At 36.1% G+C, this 25,019-nt stretch overlaps 1 protein-coding gene across 1 annotated transcript in view; it reads right to left on the bottom strand.

Moving 5' to 3' along the window:
- The window catches only part of LOC137392720 (protein RRP5 homolog), an 85,825-nt gene that overhangs the window by 25,643 nt on the left and 35,163 nt on the right, over nucleotides 1–25,019 (bottom strand). Inside the window, exons 13-25 of the mRNA XM_068079034.1 lie at nucleotides 24,137–24,331; nucleotides 23,810–23,888; nucleotides 23,529–23,620; nucleotides 22,701–22,926; nucleotides 20,535–20,654; nucleotides 19,457–19,605; nucleotides 19,166–19,279; nucleotides 17,123–17,193; nucleotides 16,503–16,622; nucleotides 15,449–15,628; nucleotides 13,849–13,978; nucleotides 2,878–3,079; nucleotides 649–898 (exon numbers count right to left, since the gene is read on the bottom strand). Coding sequence (XP_067935135.1) covers nucleotides 649–898; nucleotides 2,878–3,079; nucleotides 13,849–13,978; nucleotides 15,449–15,628; nucleotides 16,503–16,622; nucleotides 17,123–17,193; nucleotides 19,166–19,279; nucleotides 19,457–19,605; nucleotides 20,535–20,654; nucleotides 22,701–22,926; nucleotides 23,529–23,620; nucleotides 23,810–23,888; nucleotides 24,137–24,331 — 1,928 coding nt within the window. The remainder of the gene's footprint in view (nucleotides 1–648; nucleotides 899–2,877; nucleotides 3,080–13,848; nucleotides 13,979–15,448; nucleotides 15,629–16,502; nucleotides 16,623–17,122; nucleotides 17,194–19,165; nucleotides 19,280–19,456; nucleotides 19,606–20,534; nucleotides 20,655–22,700; nucleotides 22,927–23,528; nucleotides 23,621–23,809; nucleotides 23,889–24,136; nucleotides 24,332–25,019) is intronic.

Here is a 25,019-nt window from a genome sequence, read left to right as displayed (position 1 = left end):
TAAAATTTACTGGAGACAGCAGGTAAACACATCTAAAGGTGAGAAGCATAGCCAAAGAGAAAAAGCAAAGGGCCTCCGGAATACCTAAGTAACAAGACATTCGAAGGGAGAAAGCGCCCTCACATAGTAATACAAATGTATAGTTCTGCAACCTGAGATAGTGAATGAAACGGGAGCTTAAGCAAGCCGCCATAGAGAAGGTACACAGCTGGTAACGATGATTTGCATTCAGTGCAAAGTAATATACATAGAAGTCCTTATGAACAGCGTTAATTTGGTGACCATGGTCAAACCACAGTGAGTATAAGCCACCACTTTATTCTTTAGAATCCACAATAATATAAGCAAGCGTGGTTTGAAGCCCTTCGGTGAGACTGTTAACCACAACCTAACCTTGCTGAGGACTTAAGGCCGTAAAACAATAAAACAAATACTTATATAATCCAAAAAAACTTATGTAAAACCTGACACACGAGTGAGAGGCGAGTAAACTGAGAAAGGCAAACAGACAACCACTTTTACAGGTGATAATCCTCTTATGAAAGCTGGACATCTTCTACTTGGCAGGCCAACAATACAAAAAAAACAACGTACCTTGAAGATCATGTAAAAAACACTAATCCACAATTTCTCAATACTCAAACTCACGACTTCTGTCGCAATGTCATGACCGCATGTCCTCCACATTTGGTCTTAACCAGCTGACAACGGAAAACTTGGCCTGGTTTAAACTGCGTCATCTGCAGGCTCATTCCAGCCTCAGTCATCTCGGAGAGGGGCACGTGGGCAACAGGGTCAAGAGGAGTATTGAGGGTGAGCCCCGAGCACGCAGAGTAGCGCACCGTCATACCATAAGTGACATTTGACTCCGTCTCGAACTCAGGATATCCACTTTGTTCTAAAATGTACACAGCATTAGAGCTTTTTCACATACTATGCATTGAGCAAACATTACAGCTTAGCATATTAAGGGAATTGAAAGAGATGATCACAGGAGAAACAACAGATAAATCTTAAAAGTAATTCTTGTGGTTTTCTTACTAGGATTTTATATGATAAATGTGATGAAGCAAAATTTATTTCTAATGCGACATGCATTTAGTCAAACATCTAAGAGCTGGTTGTTTTGTTACAAAAACTGTATTTTAAGTGAAAATGACCATTTGAAAAGAATACAACAAAGACGCGATAAAATAAGACAAAAATCTGTAACACAAAATTTCTAAACTAGTGGGAGAAGAGCATAACTATAAAAACTATAACTTATTAAAACTAGTTGATAAAACTAGTGGAGAAAATTAGACCCTTAAGGTATGGCCACACGTGCCGATTTTTTCGTTGGTTTTGACCGAAATCACGAAATGAACGAATTGCACAGAATTATTCAGACAAAATTCACAGATTTGTCAGAGCTGTGCATGCACACCAAAATCGTCGACAAAATGCTTTTAATTGGCTAAACAAATTATTAGCGAGCACGATTCTAGCAGCTTTCGCAATTGGTATAGTCCAAGAAACGTATTACGACATACAATAAAAGTACCAGTGCAATTCGACATAGTACATACGAAGCAACTGCTTAGATTGCGCTATTGTTGGTTTTTTATCATTTGGACACTATGGCTACGAATCGTTTCTGTTTTAATAATAACAAATTTTATTTAGCCGCAAAAGTTTTGTTGTAGAAAGAGTTGCCATATTTAGAGCAATCAAATCAATTGCATCGTATTTACAATGGCGAATTGCGTTAGTATTTTTTTTGTGTGTCGCGTTATGTGCCTCAGACGGTATAAACTGCGAAAGCTGCTTGAATCGTGCTCGCTAATAATTTGCTCTGACAATTCTGTGAATTTTGGCCGAATAATTCTGTGTTTTTCATTTATTTCGTGATTTCGGTCAGAACCAATGTAGAAATCGGCACGTGTGGCCGTACCTTTAGTCATATCAACTTTTTTAAAATATTATATAATAGATTATAAGCAAACTTAGAGACGAGATGAAGACATTTGCATAGTTTAACCAATTAACAGCTCCTCTACCAAAGTTTGTAATTACAAACTCATATTTGTTGTGCTGCTGCATCAACTGCTTGTAGTATTTATGCAGCAGAAACAGGGCTGGGACATAGAAGACTAACTCTAAATGTAGCTAGCAATGGTCCAATATTACCAAAACCCAGCAGTTTACCAACTTCATCAACTATCACTAATTTATGAAGTAATCAGTGTACGCTCTTACGCTACACAAATATAATGATGACATCACCACCATATTCACAAATATACTGATGACATCACCACCATATTCACAAATATATTGATGACATCACCGCCATATTCACAAATATATTGATGAAATCCCCACCATATTAACTTTTTGCAATAATAAAACTTGATCGTGTACTGCCACACTTGGGCTCATCGATATAGAGATACATAAGCATTACCAGTGCATAATATTTGTTGTGTTTTAGAGACGACATAACAAGTATGCATGAGTGCTAATACAACCATACAATATTCTATTTTCAATAATTCATCAGAGACAAGATAACGGCTTCTTATGAATGAGCCGTGGCGTTTAGTGGAGGAAGCAGGATATTGTACAACAGAAATATTTGCTTTCGCAAGTGTCTTGTTTTCAATTGGACAATAGCCTTAGTGGGCCAAAGATCGAGACCTTCAAGTACCATCTCGATACATCGTGTTCACACTTTTAACCTAAGGTATTATCCCTAGAGGGTTTTGATTCAAGGTTTGATAACAGTCACGGGCAATGCTACTATATTTAGGCAATGTTGCAAAAAAGAAAAGACAACTTCCAACATTACCAGATGAGTGAATAATGTAGTTGAACTACTTGGTGAAACCTACTTACCATCGGATATAACCTGCATATAACAAACACCATCTTTGCCGGTAGCCACTGGCCTACACTTCAAACAGACTCCAACAGGGAATTTGCTCAACAAATCGGCAGAACTTTCGCCCCTTTGTCCCAGTTGATGCCAAGAAATGACCGCCTGTTTACCAGCTGTTGTAATCACATGAACCAGTCTTGAGAAATTGGCTGCGTCATGCTGGCAAGCAAAACGGACAAGTGTTGTCAAGATTTGACGTCAAGGAATATGGAATACCAGGAATAGCAGGAATGGTGAAGGGCAAATGCTACACTGGACAAGGCTGTTTCAACCTTTCAAGGATAAGCTGAGTGTATTGAGCGCGAACGGGACAAGCATTGTGGTTTTTATATTTTAAATATGTTACAATTAATTGGCTGTAATGCGGCTATAAATATGGTTTAGGAAAATAAATACAATTTGTAAATAATTCATGACTGCGTCAGCTGGCGATAAGCCAAATATCTGATTAGATTTTTATCTCAGCAATGTACATAACCACCCAAACTAACCTTTCCTATCACGATACATATTAGCGTACTGCAGCATGCATTTCTTATCTTCTTTACACAATCAAAATACATTAACAAAATCGCTTGCTATATTTTACAAACATTTGTCTGTTTATATGGTTATCATTAGCTGAGTTCTTCATATACTCCAAACATCCTGCTTCACTAATTATAGAGGGTTTGACTACCCAGGGCTCATATTGTTACTGGCGCAGGGGTGGCAGAAAATGGGGTAAGAAGAAGCTTTTCAGTAAAGATTTTCCATGTCCTAACAATTTTAAAGCAAAAGGCAATCATGATAAAAAGGTTTTGTAAGATGATATGTTCCATGTACGTATGACAGGGTAATCTAACAGTCCTATTACAAGTCGTTACACAGAATCCTATAATAGTTGACAACCAAAGGAAAAACAAATTATTTTTATCTGAAACATTCCTTTGTACAGAGCAAAGCTTACAGGTACGAGGTTTAACTCAAACCATTTGCAGAATTTTTGAAAAAACAAACTCATTTTGTATTTTTCTATAAATCAAAATAATCTTCAACAACTGGCACACAACACACAGTATTTATTTGCAGAATTCTTGCTTTATGCATCTACCGTTGTCCTTGACATTTTTCACTGCCTCCAACATATAGGAACAAGATCTCAAAACATACTAATGTCAGTTGAAAGTAAAAACATAGAAAACAGCTATAAAAACATGAATTAATAATGTTGCAAAATGCATGTTTTGTGATAAAAAACAGCTGAGTAAATTGCAAAAAATGAAATACAAAATCTCTCTCCTATTGAAATGGTTTTAAAAACTAGATTTTAAACTAATATATTGAGGCAGCGTTAGTTTGCCGCCCTCTGTTACTACGACCCTGCGAGTCTCTATGAACTGCAAAAATCTGTGAATACCCATTCTGGCACCTGCGGTCCTATTGTCAATTGACATTTTCTGTAATAAATGAGTGCAAATTTATAGGGCCACCGCCAAAGCAGCCACAACCGTGTATTTCATTGTGGGAGCATGGAAATGTAAAACTGTTGATATGTTCGTAAATATCTTTATTCATGAGAAGTTGCGGGTAAAATGATGAAGTGGAAGGAGGGTGTGCCGCTGCTGTCCATAGAATGCACTATTAAAATATAAACAAATAAATTGGCCCAGCTGTTGCTACGTATGAATGAACAGGCTTTCTAACATACTGATGTGTTTGTTTTTATAAACAAGCCAAAAAACTGCTATTTATGAAAACATTGTAACGCAGATTAATTAAAGCGATGCATTCTTACAGTTTAATCATATCTTATTACAGTTGTACATCGGTGAAGGTTGCCAGCATCACTCTTGGAATGAAATCAAATCCTTCAATATCGCCTTTGTGTGAATAATCAGGCCATAAGATGAAGCTCACTGAGGTTTGGCAGAAAGCCAAGTCTTTCACAGCACTTTACCTTAATCTTGGCTAATCTTTACAATTCAATTATCTTGTTTACAGTTACATTTTGTGAACGTAAAGAAAAACTTGGACACTGTCCAAACAGGCCCGCACCAAAAATAGCTAAAGTAATGAAAAATCTTACGGGTCTTTGGGACGGTGAGCACCCAAACTATGTTAGTAGCATGAGTTCAGCTAAAGAGTGGCTGGTCTGCTCTTTCTTGTTAGTTGTTTTTCTTTCAACTGTACTAAGAAAACAGCTCACACCACTGACCAGCGGTCGTCAGAGAAACTAGCAATATCCTGTTATCATTCGTCAAGTTCTCCCTAAGGCGCAAGCACTCTTATACAAATTCTACCTGAAGACTTCAATAACAGAGTCCTGTACGTCTTCAATATAATTATTTAAACCGGGTGTTGTGTAACAATTTGTACAACAACCTAATTGCCTAATTTTAGAGTCCTTAACAAAACTCTAACTCTTTCAGGCCGCTATATACATAGCGCATTAAAATAAAGTGTATATATACATTCTTGAGGCTGTTGAGATCTACAGCATAACTGCGCAAGCACGAAACTGACAGTAGCTAACCAAGATAATTACTCTATTTAATTCTCTACTAATTTATATATATACATATTATAAATATACATATATATTATATAGAAACCTATTATATATATATATATTAGTTATAGACAATAGCTGTGCATATCTTTGAAGCTACTGTCACTTTCATGGCCTGTCATGAAACTGACAGTAGCTGCAAAGATAAGCGCAGCTATTTTTCATAACTAGACTAGTTGCTCCAACTTCTTGTAGAGCTCTTTTATTTTAGTATTACTTTACTGTATTAGCTTATAATATAGTAGAACCCCAGTTGTAATTATATACATATATATACACCTCTTGTTTGATCTGCGATATACATATAATAAAGTATTTATGAGAAAAAAATTGAGGGAAAAGTTCTAAAAAATATTTTTTAGTCTTGAACAGATGAAAGTTACTTACAATAATAAATTATTTCCAATGGGAAAAAACTGCTTCAAAATTTCAACCGCTCTCAACTGAAGAGAAGTTCAGCATTTTGAAACAGGTGTGATCAAAAACTAAGGTCGGACCATCAGACTATATTAGAAAAGCAAAAAATAATACAGAACACAAAGCCCTAACATACTTCGGACAATCGCAAAGACATCATTATATCCAAAGGCATTTTAAAAAGTATTAAGGGAAAGTGAATCAAAAACACAAGTCTAAACACTATGAATATACAACAGGCCTATTGTACATCACGATTATTTGTTTATCGTGATGTACAACAGGCCTATTGTATATCACGATTAAAACACATGCAATCATTATAAAATATGAAAAATCGCAATTACCATAAAACCTCTAATTGAACGCCATGACGCTCTATTTTTCAATCTTTCCTCTGTAGTGGCGGTCAATTGGAGGCGGCGTTCAAACCGAGGCTGGCGGTCTGTTTTTCAAATGGCTTCTCAGAATTTTCGAAAGATAAATTTAGCCCTATTACGGGCAAAGCGAATTTCGCCTATATTTTGGCCTCTTTTTTCGGTAGAGCGATATTAACCTTTTGGATGCAATAAATCTGCTAACTTACCTCCGACTTGTCAAGATCTCTGGCTAAATAAATATGCATTGAGAAACTGAGAAATATCTCTACCAGTTGATATCTATTGCGCGCAATTAACCCACGATGATATTTTAGCCTGTGTCCTGCTTTGCAATTTGTTAGAGCTTTCAATTTTTATTTCATTCTAAATTTGAAGACATATTTTTATTTTATATCTATATTTAACATTGTTGAATAAAGGCTCATTGCACTCACTGATATGTTTGCTAAAGTTTACAGCCAAAACTAGCTTTTCATGTGCATTAGAAGTGGAGTTATGAGCATTGATCCATCGTAAGCTGTGTTGAGATAACCGCAAAGATGCTATTAAATAACATGCTATAAATCTGCATATTTATAAGTCTATTTATAAGTTGGCACAATAATAATCTATCAAATGATACAAATATATATTCATGAACAAGTGACATAAACGAATCATACTTATAATGCACGAAAAAACAAAAATTAACATTTTTAAAACAAATATATTTCCATCGTTTGCTCGAATAGCTGCGTTCTGGTTATTGTTTTCGATGGAATGAACATATTATAATTGTCCAATACCTTCAACAATATCTTCCGGTCTCAACTTTTCTTCTGCATTGCTAAACTAGTCGTGCAGTGCAAAACTTTTACGCGCTGCATTTAGCACAATAAAAGTATGCTCGGTAAACATAACCTTTGTTCCAAAACTTGCGAACTTGGTTTTATATGCATGTCCTTCGAAGTACATGTGTTAGGACCACGTTAAACAAGGAACTACTATTAGCTTGAGACAGTAGTTATTTCTATGGCGTTGCCTTCAAAGCTCCACCTACCATGGTAAATTTAAGCCATTTTTTATATATGTACATGTGCTTCGAAGTAGAAAGACCGCGTTAAACCAGGAACCACTAGTAGCCTGAGACAATAATTATTGCTAAAGCGTTGCTTTGAAAGTTCATCTACCTTGGTAAATTTAAGCCGTTTTTATATATGTAGGCTACTTTGAAGTAGAAAGACCGTGTTAAACAGAGATCTACTACTAGCCTGAGACAATTATTGATTATTGCTATGGTGTTGCATTCAAAGTTAGTTTAACCGAAAAAAAACGTAAAGCTCCGGAATTGGACAACTAGAGAACTAATTGTTATTGATATAAACGATTCATTATTAATACAATTTTGTGGACACTTTTCTACTGGTCAGTTAGAAAGTTAGTATTATGGGCTCGTAATGATCAAGTAATGTCAGTGGCGGTCAAATGGAGGTGGCGGCGTTCAACTGGAGAGTGACAGTCTATTTTCCAACCATTCTCTCAGGGTGGCGGTCAATTGGAGGTGACGTTCAAATAGAGGTGGCGTTCAATTAGAGGTTTTACGGTACGCATCAAAGATAGCATTGTGTATGAGTAATGTCACCGCTTAATAGATATAGCAAATCAAATATAGTTAAATAATAATATCATGCCAGCTCATTATGTTTATATGAACTACTAACAATACCCTGATAACTCATTATGTTTATATTAACTACTAACAATAATCTGACAACTCATTATGTTTGTATTAACTACTAACAATACCCTGATAACTCATTATGTTTGTATTAACTACTAACAATACCCTGATAACTCATTATGTTTGTATTAACTACTAACAATACCCTGACAACTCATTATGTTTGTATTAACTACTAACAATACCCTGACAACTCATTATGTTTATATTAACTACTAACAATACTCTGACAACTCGTTATGTTTGTATTAACTACTAACAATACCCTGATAACTCATTATGTTTGTATTAACTACTAACAATACCCTGACAGCTCATTATGTTTGTATTAACTACTAACAATACCCTGACAGCTCATTATGTTTGTATTAACTACTAACAATACCCTGATAACTCATTATGTTTGTATTAACTACTAACAATACCCTGACAACTCATTATGTTTGTATTAACTACTAACAATACCCTGACAACTCATTATGTTTGTATTAACTACTAACAATACCCTGATAACTCATTATGTTTGTATTAACTACTAACAATACCCTGACAACTCATTATGTTTGTATTAACTACTAACAATACCCTGACAACTCATTATGTTTGTATTAACTACTAACAATAATATGACAGCTCATTATGTTTGTATTAACTACTAACAATAATCTGACAGCTCATTATGTTTGTATTAACTACTAACAATAATCTGACAGTTCATTATGTTTATATGAACTACTAACAATACCCTGACAGCTTATTATGTTGGTATTACCCGCTAACAATGCTTTCCGGGTTCAATATACTTGCATTATTCATTAAAATTTTCAGTTCAATTTTTTCATCTACCCATATAGATAAGGAGTTGAAGTTATTTGAGTGCCGCTGCCACTCATTACGAGAAGTGCGTTATTTTTTGCAACAGTGCAAAAAATTTATAACAGTGCCAAATAATTTAAATTTTTGTTCTATTTTTATCATACATGCCAATTCAGACAGTTTTGTAGCAATCAACTATAAAAATAAAAACCAATGCTTTCAATTTCTTTGCCATACAGCTTCTCTGAAATATTGTGAAAGCAGCAGTACAATTGGGTAACTGGAAGCGCTTGAAAAGGTTTACATAAATCATGAAGGTCAATCACTTTCAATTTTTGTAATATTTTGTGTAAACCAGCAATCTGACCAGCGTTTGAAAATGCTATCACATAAATGGCAGAGCTTCAAATCCAGATTTGGTTTTGACATACCCTAGGACACTTATGTATTCGCCTCATCTAACTTTCGCGTTTTTACAGAGTCATCCTCTCGTGAAAGTTTCATGAGCGAAACTATACTATCATAACGAATGAAAACGCGAAATTAAATAGCTTTGTTAATTGATAGTCCAAGAAACAAATAGCAGCAAGCGATCAAATTGCATCATCGATATCGCCCACACAATTTTATCTGTGGTTCACAATTACAAACTAGTCCCAAATTGAAAAATTTTTTCTTACCAGTGAACTGGACCTGAGGAACCTAATTATGTTTGTTCCACTGCATTTATTTTCACATCACTATATTTTCGCACTTATCAGAGCTGCGAAATTGAGTTGCAGCAAAATTTTACTCTGTATGCTACTCACGAAACTAAATACTAGCGAAATATGAGTGTCCGAGGGTAACTCAAAACCCTATCAATCATTGCTGCATAAATTCTCATCGCACATCGTTGAGAGGGATGTGACACAAGAATTTTGACACCTTCACGCTTGGATTACTGCCAAAGACTATAATTATATAGCAGCACTTCTTTGTTCCGCTCTTCATGCGATAAGACGATGAAATGCTGACAGCTACCACGTTTTTCAAAAGCTTCAGGCAATAGAAAATACGACGTTAACCAGAGCTTTAACTTTTTCAGTTAGTTAAGTAGATAATCAGCTGTGCGATTGTCGTCACAAACACATGACTTTTAATTAAAACAAAGTTGTCTACCCATAAACAATTTTCATAAAATGCCAAGACTTTGTCGCTATGTTGTCAAAAGCTTCAGGCGAACTCAACTAGCAAAAAAGTTTATGTGCAAAAAATAACAAAACTTTTAAACTCTGCATTTGATTTTCACATTTTTTGTCAATGAACTGTGTATGCAGTAGGCGCTCCTACAATGTAAATAATCCATTCCAGGAACATTTACGTTGTAGGGCAGGGGTCTGCGACCTTTTCCACTCAAAAAGCCATTTGAACCCGTTTTCCCCGCAGGAAAGAACGCAGTGAGAGCCACAAAGCAACTTTGATATTTTAAATTAAAAAACAAATAAATACTACAAGTAACGGTTTTGTTTAGCTTTTAATGCTTTTATACCATGTTTACACCATAAAACGAAAAGGCGCGGCATGTATAATGATTTAACTGCTGAGAAAACAAAATTACACTTTTGCAAAGAACAATAAAATAACTAACAATAACTTGAACGTAACGTGGAAATATTACGTTGTTTTTAAGGTTACTTTCAAGAAAAATTGCAACTTCATGTTTAATTCAGTATTCTTTTAACAAAACACTGAACTTAAATTCTAACTGCAGCAAATGTACTACGTTTCTTCTGTGTGCTGTCATTTGGCGCGTACGGTGAGTAAGCTGTCAACCTGAACAATAAAGGTGCTGTCTGGTGATGTGTTCTACCATTCGTATGGTCCTGTCTTTGACCGTCTTGGCAGACAGGGGCATATCTCTGATTTTCTGCACAACTTCAGTCTTATGTTTATAGTCCGCGAACAGATGCTCCGAAATCTTAACGAATGATTCTTTTATATATTCTCCGTCGGTGAACGGCTTTCCATGCCTGGCTATTTCTTGAGCGACCACTAAACTAGCATATGTACTTGAATTTGCGGACTTCGCCCACTTCTTGAAATGATTTTTGCTAAAATTAGCCTTACGCATCAGTTCCGAAATGGCCTTTTTTCTCTCATCTCCCTCTGGATATTTTTGAGCAAAGTCTGCCTGTTTATTCTGAAAGCGTCTTGCGACATTTGACTTATTGTTATTTGCAAATTCCTCATTACATATTAAGCAAATTGGTGAACCAGTCTCATCAGCAGCGAACGCAAACGAATCAACTCACGTAGGATTAAATGTTCTATTTTCCTCTGTCAATTTTTTTTCTTGGTATTCACCATAGTTTGCCTACCTGGGTGAAAAAATCAAGAAGCGTCATGCCGGCTGGTGTAATTTTGGCGGTTTAATATAATACAATATGTGGTACAAATAATGAAGCATAACAAGCGACAAGGTTTGATTTATCACCATAATTACAATTTTTCAAATTATATTACAAAATATAGTGATAAAACTTCTATATTTTTATGAGTTACTTGACATACAGTAAAGAAAAATGAAAAAAATTCCAAAGTCAGAGGGAGGCGCGGCGAGGGGATGAAAGAGCAGCGGGTTGCTGACCCTGTTGTAGGGATTTTATATTATACAAACAGCGAAATACATGTAAATTGCTTAATTCCTTCCGAGATCTTTTCAAACTCGACCCCTTGGTCGTACAAAAAGGAAAAACTTGACTTAACCTTTTTAATTTGTGGGCTGTACCGTAACAGCAGTATTATTGGTTTGCATTGATAAAGTTTCTCCTTTCTCTGATCAATCTCACTGGTTTTATAGACCATGATGGCAGTAATTTCACAACGAGTTGATCCGGACTGGACATCTTTGACATTTATTTACAATGATTTGTTTATTTTTTCTAAACAGCAAGGTCTAGTCTGCAAAGCAAAACTAATAACAAATATTTTATATGTCTACAATAAAAAACCAAAAAAATATTTTAATTATGAAAAGATCAGTACTATCTGTTTGTCGTCTATCTGTATCTAGGGGTCAAGGTTAGGATAAAAGATAACTTTTGACGATACTCCAATTCGTCACATTCAGATTGGTAGACTAACGCTGTAACACATGCACTAATCGATATCCTTTACGTACGTACTTGTGAACAATCATTCAGCTACCTTATTCTCTGTTTTGTCGACACATCTGAAGATATATCACGACAAACTAGACTGCTACGGAAGTTGTATATATACTAGATATAACGCTATACGCACATCATTTTTTCTCTCACCCAAGTCTGGTGAGATAGGTTACCATTACAATTAAATTTGAGAGCTCACCCGACTTGACAACTTACATTATATGGAATTTTTTACGTAGCACGAAGCAAAAAGTTCATATAAATTCTTTCCGTTATTTAGAATTTACACTATAGGAGGCAGATGTTATAGGAGCATCTACTATACCGGCTAAACATTCACGAATAATTTCAGTTCATGACAAATTAAAAAACTAGCAAGCATTATGGTTAGTTTACAAAAGTTTGTTAAAAAAGTGTGACAGGATTGAATCATACTTTTTACATTTCCTGAAAATAAAGCCTGTTGAATATTTACGGATAATCGTTAATAGGCTTATGTGATTCGAACACAAATTTTTTATAAAGCCGAGCACTAAACCGTCTTAATCTGATTTTTTAGCGTATTCCAAGCAACTAGGCGGAAAGGTTTCTAGTAGCGATCCCCCAAAAACAAACACAGATATATGTTTCAATGACACGGCGGGGTATGAGGATGTTTCTAAGACATATTATAATTACCTTCACATCAAGCAGATTATAACAGAGTGTGGTATTTTCCCATGAAACGTCATGCGTATTAAGTAACAGCGGTATGAATCTTAAGTGCATTCTTGTTTATTAAGAAACTTGGCAGAACACCAACAAAATTCTGAACACACGTCAAATACTACAGAGGTTATTTTGCTTAACGTAGCATAGCTGCTCTACCATCCCTGGAACAAGGCTGAAACAGAGAAATTCGCATTATCTTGGTACTTTTTGCCAGAGAAGTGATTTCACACTATAAACAAGTGCAAATAGCAGTCTGTAGTGTTCATTTACATACTTGCGTGTCGTGTGACCAAACAAATGTTTCATAGATGAGATAACGTACACTTGGGGCTCACGCTAATGAACAGAGCCCAGTCTTATAAACTGCAAGCCACTAATAAACTTTAAGTGATCCGTAGAAAGGAGATAAAGCTGTTACTAATGTAAGAGCTAGACTATATGTTAGCTTGTTTTTAATCGTGATAACACAGCATCTTAATTTTTATTATTTGTTTTAGCAACTAGTAATTCACTCTTCGGATCATAATTACAAACGAAACTTCTTTCTCACATGAAGCAGTCCATTGGTGGTGCAACCTCTCTTAGCAACCAAGATGGCTACTCGCTCATTAAGTGATCCTAAAAAAAATTGTTCTCACCTGGCATGGTTGGTGGCTCATGGCAATCTGGCCCTGTGCCACGTTACCGCAGTAATAAAGTCTCAGATAAAAAGAATGAAAGCTTGGAGCAAGCAAAAGGATCAGTGAAAAAGTGTGAGAATTATGTGAAGACATGATTTTAAGGCTCTGCATTCATGACCCAATGCTCTATTACATTCTTGTGCTATGCACAACACCATTATAACTGAGCAGTGCCAGCACGTCTTCAAGACCACTACCATTACATGACATCGCTTGAAACACACTTTGCACCTCGGACAATCTCTGCCATGATAAATGTTTTGTACTGCACTATTCAGTCAAAATTGCAATCAATCAAACATAGATATATGTATATCTATCTGTCGTGTTTAAACCCACGCATCGTCTGCTCAGGTTGAAGGAAATATGATGGCTTAAAATATTTTGATGACGGATCTGCCCACGCAGTATGTCTTCTATTACTACCGTTATTGCATGTTTTCAGCTACTAGTTTCCTGTGTCACAAAACAATCAAGATCGATTATAGATTATAAAACTACCTCCGTCACGTAACACGTATAGTATCCATCCGTAACCTTATCACCATCTGACTTCCACGTGGGATCTGTTTGTCTAATACTGCAGTCCAACATCACATTTGGAACAGCAGCATTTTTAATGCTCCGCTGCCTACAAAGCCAACAATTATTATTGTTTCATTATTAGTATTACTACTGTAAATTGAATGTCAGGCTAATAAGCTGTGCAAACACTACACTCTCCCATAAGAGTGCACACCATTATTGTGATATCTAACGATTATATAACTATCAGTGAGGAAGCAACTTTATGATCTAAAAAATAAGGCTGTATTTACTGTATTTACAGTAATTACAGCTGTAATTACTGATGTTCTGCTATTAAGTTCTGCTGAGATGTATAACTCCTGCTATGCCTGCTTCACCAAACTGGTTATTAAAATACTCTGTAATCGGCAGTTTCTATCATTGATAAATTGCTCAGCAGGGATTGAAGCCTAACTAGAAAAGAATTCTTAGATATGTGGCAGCTGCTAACGTGACGGCTAGTGTCCACCTTTGATGGAGTAGGAAGGGCGTCTGACATTCAGCCCCATATTCACAATATGACCAAAAGGTGAGCTAAAGACAGAACCGAGGTGCCTTCACGTACATAAAAATGCACCATCAAAGGATCGGTACTCGAGTGTTGCTAATTGTGCAATACAAGCTTTATATTTCTGAGTAGCTAAAATCAACAGAGTCAAAAAGTGTTGTGTGTTTCAACAGGCGGTCTGAGAGAGAACAAAGTATTTTTTTCCAGTTAACACATCCAAATATCCTCATTCCTGAGTTGTGACAGCCTTTGCCTAATTCGTGCATGCCATCACGCCATCACTTCCCCATTCCTAAAACACTGCCCATGTTGAGGAACTTATGAACTTATTCTACGTACATTCAAAACCACTACAAGTACGCCGTCTTATTATAACGCAATCCTTAAAATGACTCACTAAACTGGTAAAACAGTGAAAGGTTGCCATCATTGTAATCGAACTCAAAGAGATTTCGCATTCGAATCGTAGCATGTTCATGCACTCGTACGTATGAAGTTGATGACAAAAACAAGATGTAAAATCTTAGCTTTGAGGATAATTAGGGAAAAACCACCATGGTGCTTTGTTTAGTGCCTTTTTGTAAAGTCAGCTAGCTGTGCCCACCATACTAAGAATTATCGCTATATTAGGCCAAAAACAAATGTCACACAAATCATTAGTTAAAATAAAAAACAGTGATTAAAATGCTCAGGTCCGACTAATGTGCCTTTTGGTTATTAAAATACCAGTCAATAATGAGCTAAACATGAGCACATCATCTGCTAGTAAACATGAACACGGCCTCTGTTGCTTGCGCGAACGCGTCATTAACTGCTTGCGTGAGCCGCCATCTGCTGTTTGCGTGAGTGTCCCAACAGAGACCACGCAGTAAACCATAATTTCAAGGATCGCTTGACCAACTTTATAAGTATGACAAGACACTAACAATAAATCTGCATATATATTTAATTCACCAGGGTAAGCATTATTCAACGATTTGTCATTTGCACCAGCACATCAAAAGACCTTTTTGCAAACAACCTTACTTTGCATCTGAGACGATCATTCTGGCATTTAACACTTTGACTTCTACATTCTGTCCAAGTTTGTACTCATCCAATGGGTTGAGGCCATATTGTGGGCAAGAGCTTATTTCATGCAGAGGAACCCGCCCAGTACCTTTGCCAACTTTCAAGTTAAGCTGCAGGTCTTGCTTGCCAGTCACACTGCAAAGCAGATATCTACGATCGGCTGATAGTGACGAGTCAAACAAAAGTGAGAAAAGTGATGGCAAAAATATGTATGCTCTTTTCACATACAGCTATCCTGTGACACAAATATTTTGTAAAACTTGATATGCAAATTACGAACAAGGATAAATCAATCTCTTTTGTTTAAAGAAATGGGATATGCCATAGAAAAGTCCCTCGGTCATGATTTGAACCTGAGCCAAAACTAGCACATACTTAGGTACGTACTTTATAACACTTGCGACAAAAAATGGAGTAGAGAAATTAAGTTTAGAATATACGATAAGGGGAAATATAAATAAATCAACGAGATGACTAAAACGTTGGCCAATATGGAGCACGATTCCATGACTTTTAGCTTCTTAGACTTACACCTTACCCAGCTAATCAGCCACCTTTCGAAGTCTCAGAGCAGTTGGCCAACCCGAGAAAAAGGATTTACGTTTACCAAATGAACATTTAACAAAACTGAGCGACTCAAACATAAACTACGTATCGACTATATTATAGTCTTTTCTATTATCAAATTATCAGTTAAATAAACGATTGCTCTCACAGGGATTTCACCATTATAAATAATGACCCAGGTGCCAACGCCTGGTGGGAGATGCTTACGTACATGACAAAGCTACAACATTATTGCAATATACAACATTAAGCAATATTATTTGTGCGACGTCTGCTGTCTTGTGACCTATCTCTCACCAAACAGCCACTAGTTTTTAATAACTGAAACAATGTCAGCTATAAGAAATTTAAAAATGAAAATAATAATATTCATTACACGACTCTGAAGTTTTTACTGCTTTACACAAACTGGAAGGCTTCTCAATAAGAAGCAAACACTAACATCGCTTCCATAACCTCTCCAGGAGCTGGCAGATGCTGATCTGCACGAATCTTCTCTGCTTTTTCCAACAGTTTTTCTTTTTCCGTCTGAAGGGTGGCAATCACCAAGCCATTCTTGTCACTGTAACTTAAAGATTAACATACTGCACGACCTGATTCTATGGGTATTTCTAGATTGTAGATTAAAATCTAATCTTTACGGAGCACTGGACCTTTTCAAAACAAGGACTTCCTTCTAGATATTGAGTCAGTTGTATAACGTAGTCAACCACAGGAGCCATTGTGCAATTCTGATGAGCTGCTGTTGAGATAATGCATAGATTCTATTGGACAGGTGACGAAATAGGTAATGGCTGAACCAAGAACTATAGCGCACTAATTTAAAAGACTATACTACATTTTTTAGCTGCTATCATGGTTGCTACGCATCTCCTGCTAGCTGTCAGCAATTCTTAAAAGAATTTTTGGCTAACCATGTAAAAATGTTTATTGTTTGCTTGAGTTTACATTCAAGCAATGATTGAGCGTGTTATAAGACCTGTAACTCAACGATGTGTGCAAAATACAAGGGATGACAACTGCTAAATATTTGACAGTTTTAATTATTTTTTCGTCACTCACCTGATCTTTATGCAAGCCTTGAGTCTTTGGGCGTATATCATATGTTGTGTGCAGGGAAGCCCATTTGGGTGCTAAAATGGCAGCAATATACTTGAATTAATATCACTAAAATTGCCTAACTTTAGCTACATGGCAGCATAAGTTTTCACTTATGCAATATTGAATTTTGCGACATTGTTACAAAAACTAAAAAATCTTAGAGATGTTTGTAATAAACCCATAGCAATGCTATATTAATTTTATTTGAATATTCACCAACTCTGTGAAAATTTTTTTAGACTAATATCAATTCAGTCCTCGGATACAAATTTTTCAAGGTCAACTCTTTTTCTTTCGTACAATGACAGTCTGCGACAAGTTTTTAATTTCATAGTTCCCGAGTGTCCGCCGTCACTATTTAAAAAGTAATCAATAGATTTTACGGTAAATAAATTTTTATTGGTCTCAATGTTATTCAAACATGCTAAAGATTGTCACATGCTCAAACTACTCCTCAAATACGCACAGTATGAATTTCTGACAAGAAATTAAAGATACAGGATTTTTGCAACAAATGTCAATCAGAGGCATAAAGGTTTTCTACTTCTCCTGAACCTAACTAAAACTAACTAAAACTAACTAACAACAACTCTCCTATCTTACTCAATTAGCAAACTCATGATTCAACCGGTCATAAGACTTGAACTTACCAAGTGTTGGAATACAAACATGGATTAAGTAACTCACTGATATTACGCTAAACAGTGTTTGTAAATTAATAGAGGAGACAACAAACAGCTTGAAGTGCTGCCATCTTATCTATGTAATTTTAACTTCTCACGTTACGAAACATCAGAATTTCTAATTCTAATGACTTACATAGTTCTATAAGTATCTCTTGGAGAAAAACAAACAGTAGACGGACAGTTGTAAGTGCAACAGACCTTTAAATTGAAAAATGTCTAGAAAGTTGGCAGAAAAGTTACAACACCCAGCATAGCTTCAAAACACTTCCCTGAATGACAAGAGTGTTATTGTTGAGGATTAAACCAATTAAAGAGAAATGCAAAAAACCTATCATTTTTCCTCTGAACTTTATAACTTGGCCTACATATTGTTTTTAAGGATTCTATCAAAAAGTCGCAGTCAAATGAGTACAACCTGCTGTACATAATTGCTTGGCTTACAGATTTTCCCTTTTGATTCGACAAGCAACCATAACAACATAAGTCATCATGTTTCAACCAGTCAAAGAAGGATGTCGTGAAATATCTCCGCCGTTTCCCTTTCTATCTCTCATTTCAATGGATACTTACACTATATTGGCAACAGCATTGATTTAGGCTTCTCAGCCTGCAAACTCCTTTCTTCTTCTCCCAGCCTAACTACGAATTTATGTTGCTGGCATTTCTCGATATAAGCAATAATCATAAATAAATGAATTGGACTTGAAAACAACCTTAATTTCAGCTGATATCTCTATTAATAAATCACATTTTGTCATGATGCCTGTCTATTAGTCTGCGAAGTCGTTATGCATTTACACATTTTTGGGCAGATTTCATTTAAACTTCACAACATACGCTGTGCGCTTTCCACTAGGTGGCCAAAAATATTTGGTTCCAAAACTACGCCTGGTTCCTGAAAACCATCCTCTTAAACACCCACCCGTGTGCTATCTGATTGAAAAATTAAAGAAAGCCCTGGCAACACCAGGTTTACTGCTAGTGAGAAATAAGAGGTCTGTGGCATGCAATATATGAGTGCTCAAAACTATTTAATGACGAAAATATTTTATTAATAGTTAAACTTAATGTCAAACCAAAGTTCACAACTTGAGCTGTGAAGAACGACACACTATCAGTATTTTAGAGCTATTAACACAGGAGAGTCGTCAACTGTAGATTCACAGAATACCCTTTCAGTTGTGTTAGAAAATAGTCTTAGAAATCATGATCTCTAATATTTGCATCACATTACCAGAGTTGTGCAAAAACCAGCACTAAAAAAGCTATATATACGATGAAGGAACTAATTTATATGTGTGTGATATATTGTACTAACTTGAAGGGTTGGTGCAAAGGCTATTTGCCCGTGAGCATGTCCCCGCAGCATCAGCAATGCATACTCAGGTCGCACATGCAAGATGTCACACTTAATATTCTGTCCAACCTTGACCTGGCAAAGAGGTTTAATTTATAATAGAAGATTAAAGTATTCTATGGCAGAGGAACACATCATACATTGTAAGTCCATCCGCCAGTAATGTATCAACGTGGGCATTCATAATTCTACATAACATGCAGATGTGAATCAGAAATAGCATCATATATAGAATGAATAAAATTACAACACCTTAGAGTGAGTGATGGATTTGTCATCTTTCTGTTTATCCTTAAAATAACGTAAATAGTTTTTGTCCAGCAGCACTGTAAGCTTGTCATTGATAACATCGACGTGAACCACCAGAGCTGCTTGTGCCTTTCCAACCGCTGCCTTGCATTCTATTAACAATATTATATCGGAAAAATGTCTGTCGCGTAATGTTTGACACAATGTAAACTTGCAGCTAGAAATTTTTTCATGGTTGAAGTTGTAGAAGGCAAGACCTCGCTATTAGTCAGCCTACTATAGAAATACCAAGTTGGTAAATCGATGCTGACAACAGGGTATAATTAAACAAGCCTGAAAAGCAAGTATTTGCAATCATGAAAGGCTTAGCTACAAAATAAAAGTTCATTTTCACATTAAGATAATCAGCAGAATAAACCTCAGGCATTGAAAGAATAAAATCAGAATACAGTAACCGGGTAGTTTAGCTTTCTGATTGATAAAATCTTCTCCTATGATGTTAATTACAATATTTTGCTGACAACAGTCTCGTCTTAAGATTTAAATGAAATCCCAAATACAATGGCATCAGCAATAGAGTTCCGCACGTACCGCGATTGCTTCACGAGAGACGAGCAAAGGTTCATATTGAGTTTTTTAAATGACTAACTTTTAGCTAATGTTAGATCTCTAAACAAGCTTATAACAGAAATCTACAGTGAAATCGTAAAAATATCTTTCTGACCCAATAGAATCTCATCGTATATATGAGGTTTTAGAACACCTTGTTTTTGTGAAATAGTCTTTAATTGTACTTCTATACAAAATGCAATACTTTTTGGGATAATCTAGGGGAAAGGCAGTGGGAACAAAATTTCTATGTATAACATCACGACCAATAGCAAAAGATGCCAATCTTCACAAATTAAACAAAGTGAAGGAGTTGGGACAACCCTAGAATATTAAAATCCAGACATATAACCTGGCGCATTAGTATTGTACGTATCTTGAGACAAGAACAAAGTGTAGACAACTCCATAAAACAATCAGTCGGAAGTATGTGAATAAAATACACTCGGCATGCGCAGTAAACGATATTTACCTGCCATCTGTTCACCCTTGGCCTCTGCTATTATGCCATCATCTAAACACATCTTCACTATATCTGGATTTCTTTCAAGGATCGTAGCATTCACGAGGTCCCCCACATTATAGCCTGATACTACAAAAGACAATATAACTTGAGTGGAATTACAAATGAATAATTTCGCTAAAATATTTAGGGGCAATCTACGTACAATTGAAAGTTTCAAAGAAGATGAAGAGGGACATTAATCAAAACCTGTAGTGTGGCAAAAAAGATAAAATGAGGTAGCACAAACAACTCTTGTCTAGGGATGGCGCAAATATTTGAGAACTTTTAGAATGAAACGTAGATAGTTGGCACTGTGGATATTACAGCTTAGGTTTTAACCGCAATCAAGTTTAGTCGATTTTAATCTTGAAACATCCTAGCAGTCAAGCAGTCAGATCACCTCAAACATAAAAAACAATCGCAAACGATAGAAAAATACTGATACTTTCCGAGAAAATCTACTAAAATTTTGTGTAAGTTCATCTCCAATGTCGGACCTTCAGAGTATTACTGTACACGACTAGTCCTCGAATACACTAATACACAATACTCGCCCTTCATGCGCTACTCTAGTTTCACCTAAGTTTGGCTGAAAAAGTTTGATTTTACCACTAACCGAATGAAAAATGCAAATGAATCCTCTAATTTGCGAGCATAAAAAAAGTCCTGAGACAGGATCTGTTGCAGTAAAATAATGCGGACATTTCTTTGACAGCCAAGATTAATGTCTCCATTTGTAATCAGCTATGACGCAAAAGCTGCCTAGACATCTCAACCATTTACTGGATACATCGATAAGTACTAAGCAATATCGTATAAAAGCATTGATTATCTCAAGGATTCTGGCTCATTAATCAAGAATTGAATCTATCAAAGAAGGACTGTTAGAGCTGAGATAAGTCGGCAAGGGACAAGGCGGATCTAGAAGATTACAATGTTGCACCATCTACATTGACCAATACCTAACGCTACCTAATCAACCTTGTGTGCTGACTCATTTTCTTTTTTGTGTTTCTTATCAAAAGATGAAATTGACCATTGTGCAAGCGGATCCTAGACGAGGTAACGATTGAGATAACAGAAAAAGACATTGTGGAACGTTAGTTTTTGCCTGTTAGGCTTCACTCCGCTGATGACATACGCATTGAATTCGGACACAATTTGATGAAGATTTGAGTTATTGCCAAGTTGTGAATCATAGAGAAAACGGACAACACGAATTCACCAATCTTATTTCGCCTAATTTTATAGGGAAACAAAAAATGTCCCAAGAAACTAGCGTAAAGAAGGCAAGTAAATTGCGTGGATGCTTGTTTTGTAAAAGTAGACAAGAAGCAGCCATTATTTTTAGAACTGACATTTAAAATCCAAATAGCAAATAAACTAAATATAATAAATAAAATAAATTTAAACTCAAAGAAAAGATTAGTGCATGTAAAGTGAAGTGCAAGCAATAGTGCATGTAATATAGCACTGAGCAGACAGTCAGATAAAACAGGCCTTGGTTGACGATCTAAATTAAACATATGTAAAACATACAACTGGTTAAATTCCTCAGAATTAGATGCAAGCATTTCAATACTTCGAAAATCTTAGTTGGATGTCTCGAAGTTTACAACCTCTAGACTTTGTGAGAGAACGACTTACCAACGCTCAAAAAACAAGTTCAACTGATAGCAGACAGGACAATAGTAATACCAAAATAAGCGAGATAAAAATATCACCTCTTTCGTATTTAATAGTTACATGAATGAATATCTCATCATTCGAAAATGCTTTACTTGAAATTAAGTTACGACAACAAAATATTACATTTTATTAAATATCATGCTTTTTATTCCTCTGCAGATCCCAATTCAATATGGCTACAAAGATTGCAGGTTAATTCTAATCTGCTTCATTGACTTGAAAAAATCAAGTCAAATGCCTTTCCAGGCAAGAGCAATCTTCTTTCTGGGAATCGACTCCACCCTGTTAGGTACCACAGGCTAAATGCTCTAAACCACCACCGATGGCTGCTCCTACGCAATTAAATCATCATATGCAACATTTATAAACTACTTCCCAAAAGCTCACCAGATAGAAACGATTGAATTGAATTTCTCACAAATGAAGAGAAATATTCAAGCAAACCCTGTGCATGAATACCTTTGGACTCGGCCCGTTTGAGATGACTGTCAAGGACTAAAAGGTTCTGTTTGAGCATAATGCTCATGATGATGGAGTCTTCAGCGGGCAGAGGACAGCTGGCAGCAGTCAGCTTCACAACCATTCGCTTCTTCTCCATGTCTATTGAGCTGACTGCAGCCAGCACGCTCCTTCCGGGTAACAAATCCTGGGACGACTCAACAGGTAGTAGCTGTTCAACATAAGATATCGACAACTGACCATTTTAACATCGCGGACATCAAAAAACAGACATGATATGTGAATATAAAGTAGACAGATGAATAGGCTGCTTACAGGACATTAGGCCATGGCTCCTAGAGCATCACACTGCTCATTGTTAACTATTATCTTGCTTGGCAAACTTGGAATTGAGTAACAAAAATATGTTCAACACACCCACTCTGATCAATATATCTGCTCGGTATTAGCATTGGTCTGCTAAGTCACGCAGAGCGGTAAGTAAAAGTTGAGAAAAAGGGTTAAACAATCGAACTGTATGTAACTCGATGAGTAAAGCTGTAAATGGAAGCATTTACAAAAGCAATGAAGTCTCTCAACATCGTTCTGAATCCACATACATATGTAAATGCAACAGAATTTAGTTTGGATCCTCTAATAAACATAAGACGTTGCTGTTTTTTCAGAGCAACTTCAAACATCCTGCTTTCATCAAACAGTATCTTTAATTTTCTGACAGAAGACAACTCCTGAACAAGATGAGCGGTGATTTGGTGATGGTGATTTGAAAACTATGCATTTTGAGAAGAAACCAAGAGAAAACAATGTAGATACCCTTTCAGGGCAGAGACCTATCAACTCATTGCCAAGACTGACGAATAGTCCATGTTCCGTTTGGGAGAGGACAAATCCCGGGTATATGGCATCTATCTAAGAAAAAGGATAAAACAATAATCAGTACAAACAATACAATACATTGATCCAAAAGATGAAACAGTTAAACAAGTTTAAAACCAAAAAAAACCATAAATAAAGGTATTCAATTAAGAAACAGTTTTAGAGTTCGATACAATGTTCAGAGGAGTTTAGGAAAAACTACTATGCAAGGTAAACACTAACCTTTAAATTTTCCCAGCTCTTGCCCAGCCCATCTTTAGCAGCGTAATATTTGAATAAGGCCTGGTTGCTCACCTGCTGTTGCTATCTGTTAAGGATTGACAACTCCAACATACCAAGGTTACACCCAATGGTACTAACAGGGCTTGCTACATTTTTAAACTAGTCATAACAAAAACACAGAGCAACACGCTGGCAAAGTTTTGTTTTCTTGCAATAAAAATAACTTTAGACATGAAAAGCAAAGTTGTTGCAAGTACATGAGTGATGGAGTAGATTAAATACAGCAGACATATTTATGGATGAAGTGGGGTTCTCGAGGATACATAGTGAGAGCTGTTGGCTGTAATGCATACAAGGGAATCGAAAGTGGTCCCTGGACGCACTGAGCTCGTGATTATATCAGAGAGACCAGGCATATCAGAGAGTTGAGTGTGTGGAAGGAATGCGAAGTGACCCTCCTTGGAGACCACATTGGACCCCTTGCTCTTGACTGACACAACTGACCAATCAGCAACTACCTGCAAGTATTAACATAAACAACATTCTATAAACCAACAGAAAAAAAATCTTGGCATATTTTGGTGATTAAACAAATGACTGCATAGCGAGATGAAAGTTGACAAAATAATCTACAAAGCGTAAACACATTGTAATAGCTAAGGTAATGACCACTTTAATGCCAAACATCTTAACAACTTGGGCATTGTCTCCGGATGAAGACAAATGCCAGAGATGCTAGTACAGAAGCGTGTTGAAATAAAGAGCAAGTCAACAATATGTTTTGGTTAAACAATGGCTATTAAATAAGGCGTGGTCGACTCAATGTACTTTGTAACAAAAAGATAAAAGGCAAAACTGCTAAAATCTATGGCATCTATCAGAAATAGCTTAGACACACGCTTTGGTTAAGTCACGGCTAATGTGTTGTTTTTATTCATGAAACTTTCTTACTTGTTGAAATTTTTAAAAACTTGTTGAAGAATTAACGCCTTTCAGTTCAGTTACTTTGAGCTTGGAATTTAATGCTCTTTGTTACATTTTCAAGTCTAATAAAATCTAACAAACATAATCTTTGATCGGAGCTACTACACTTAGAGCATGTTGAAACCAGTAGCAAATGGTCAATGGGTATATCGTGGGTGGAGCAAGCATGCAAATGCTTGATTGTGGATCTCAAGAAAATGGTGCTGATATATCTGTTGAAAC

This window comes from Watersipora subatra, chromosome 4, assembly GCF_963576615.1.
Source record: "Watersipora subatra chromosome 4, tzWatSuba1.1, whole genome shotgun sequence".
Classification (NCBI taxonomy): Eukaryota; Metazoa; Bryozoa; class Gymnolaemata; order Cheilostomatida; family Watersiporidae; genus Watersipora; species Watersipora subatra.
This window is presented reverse-complemented; position numbering and strand designations above follow the sequence as displayed.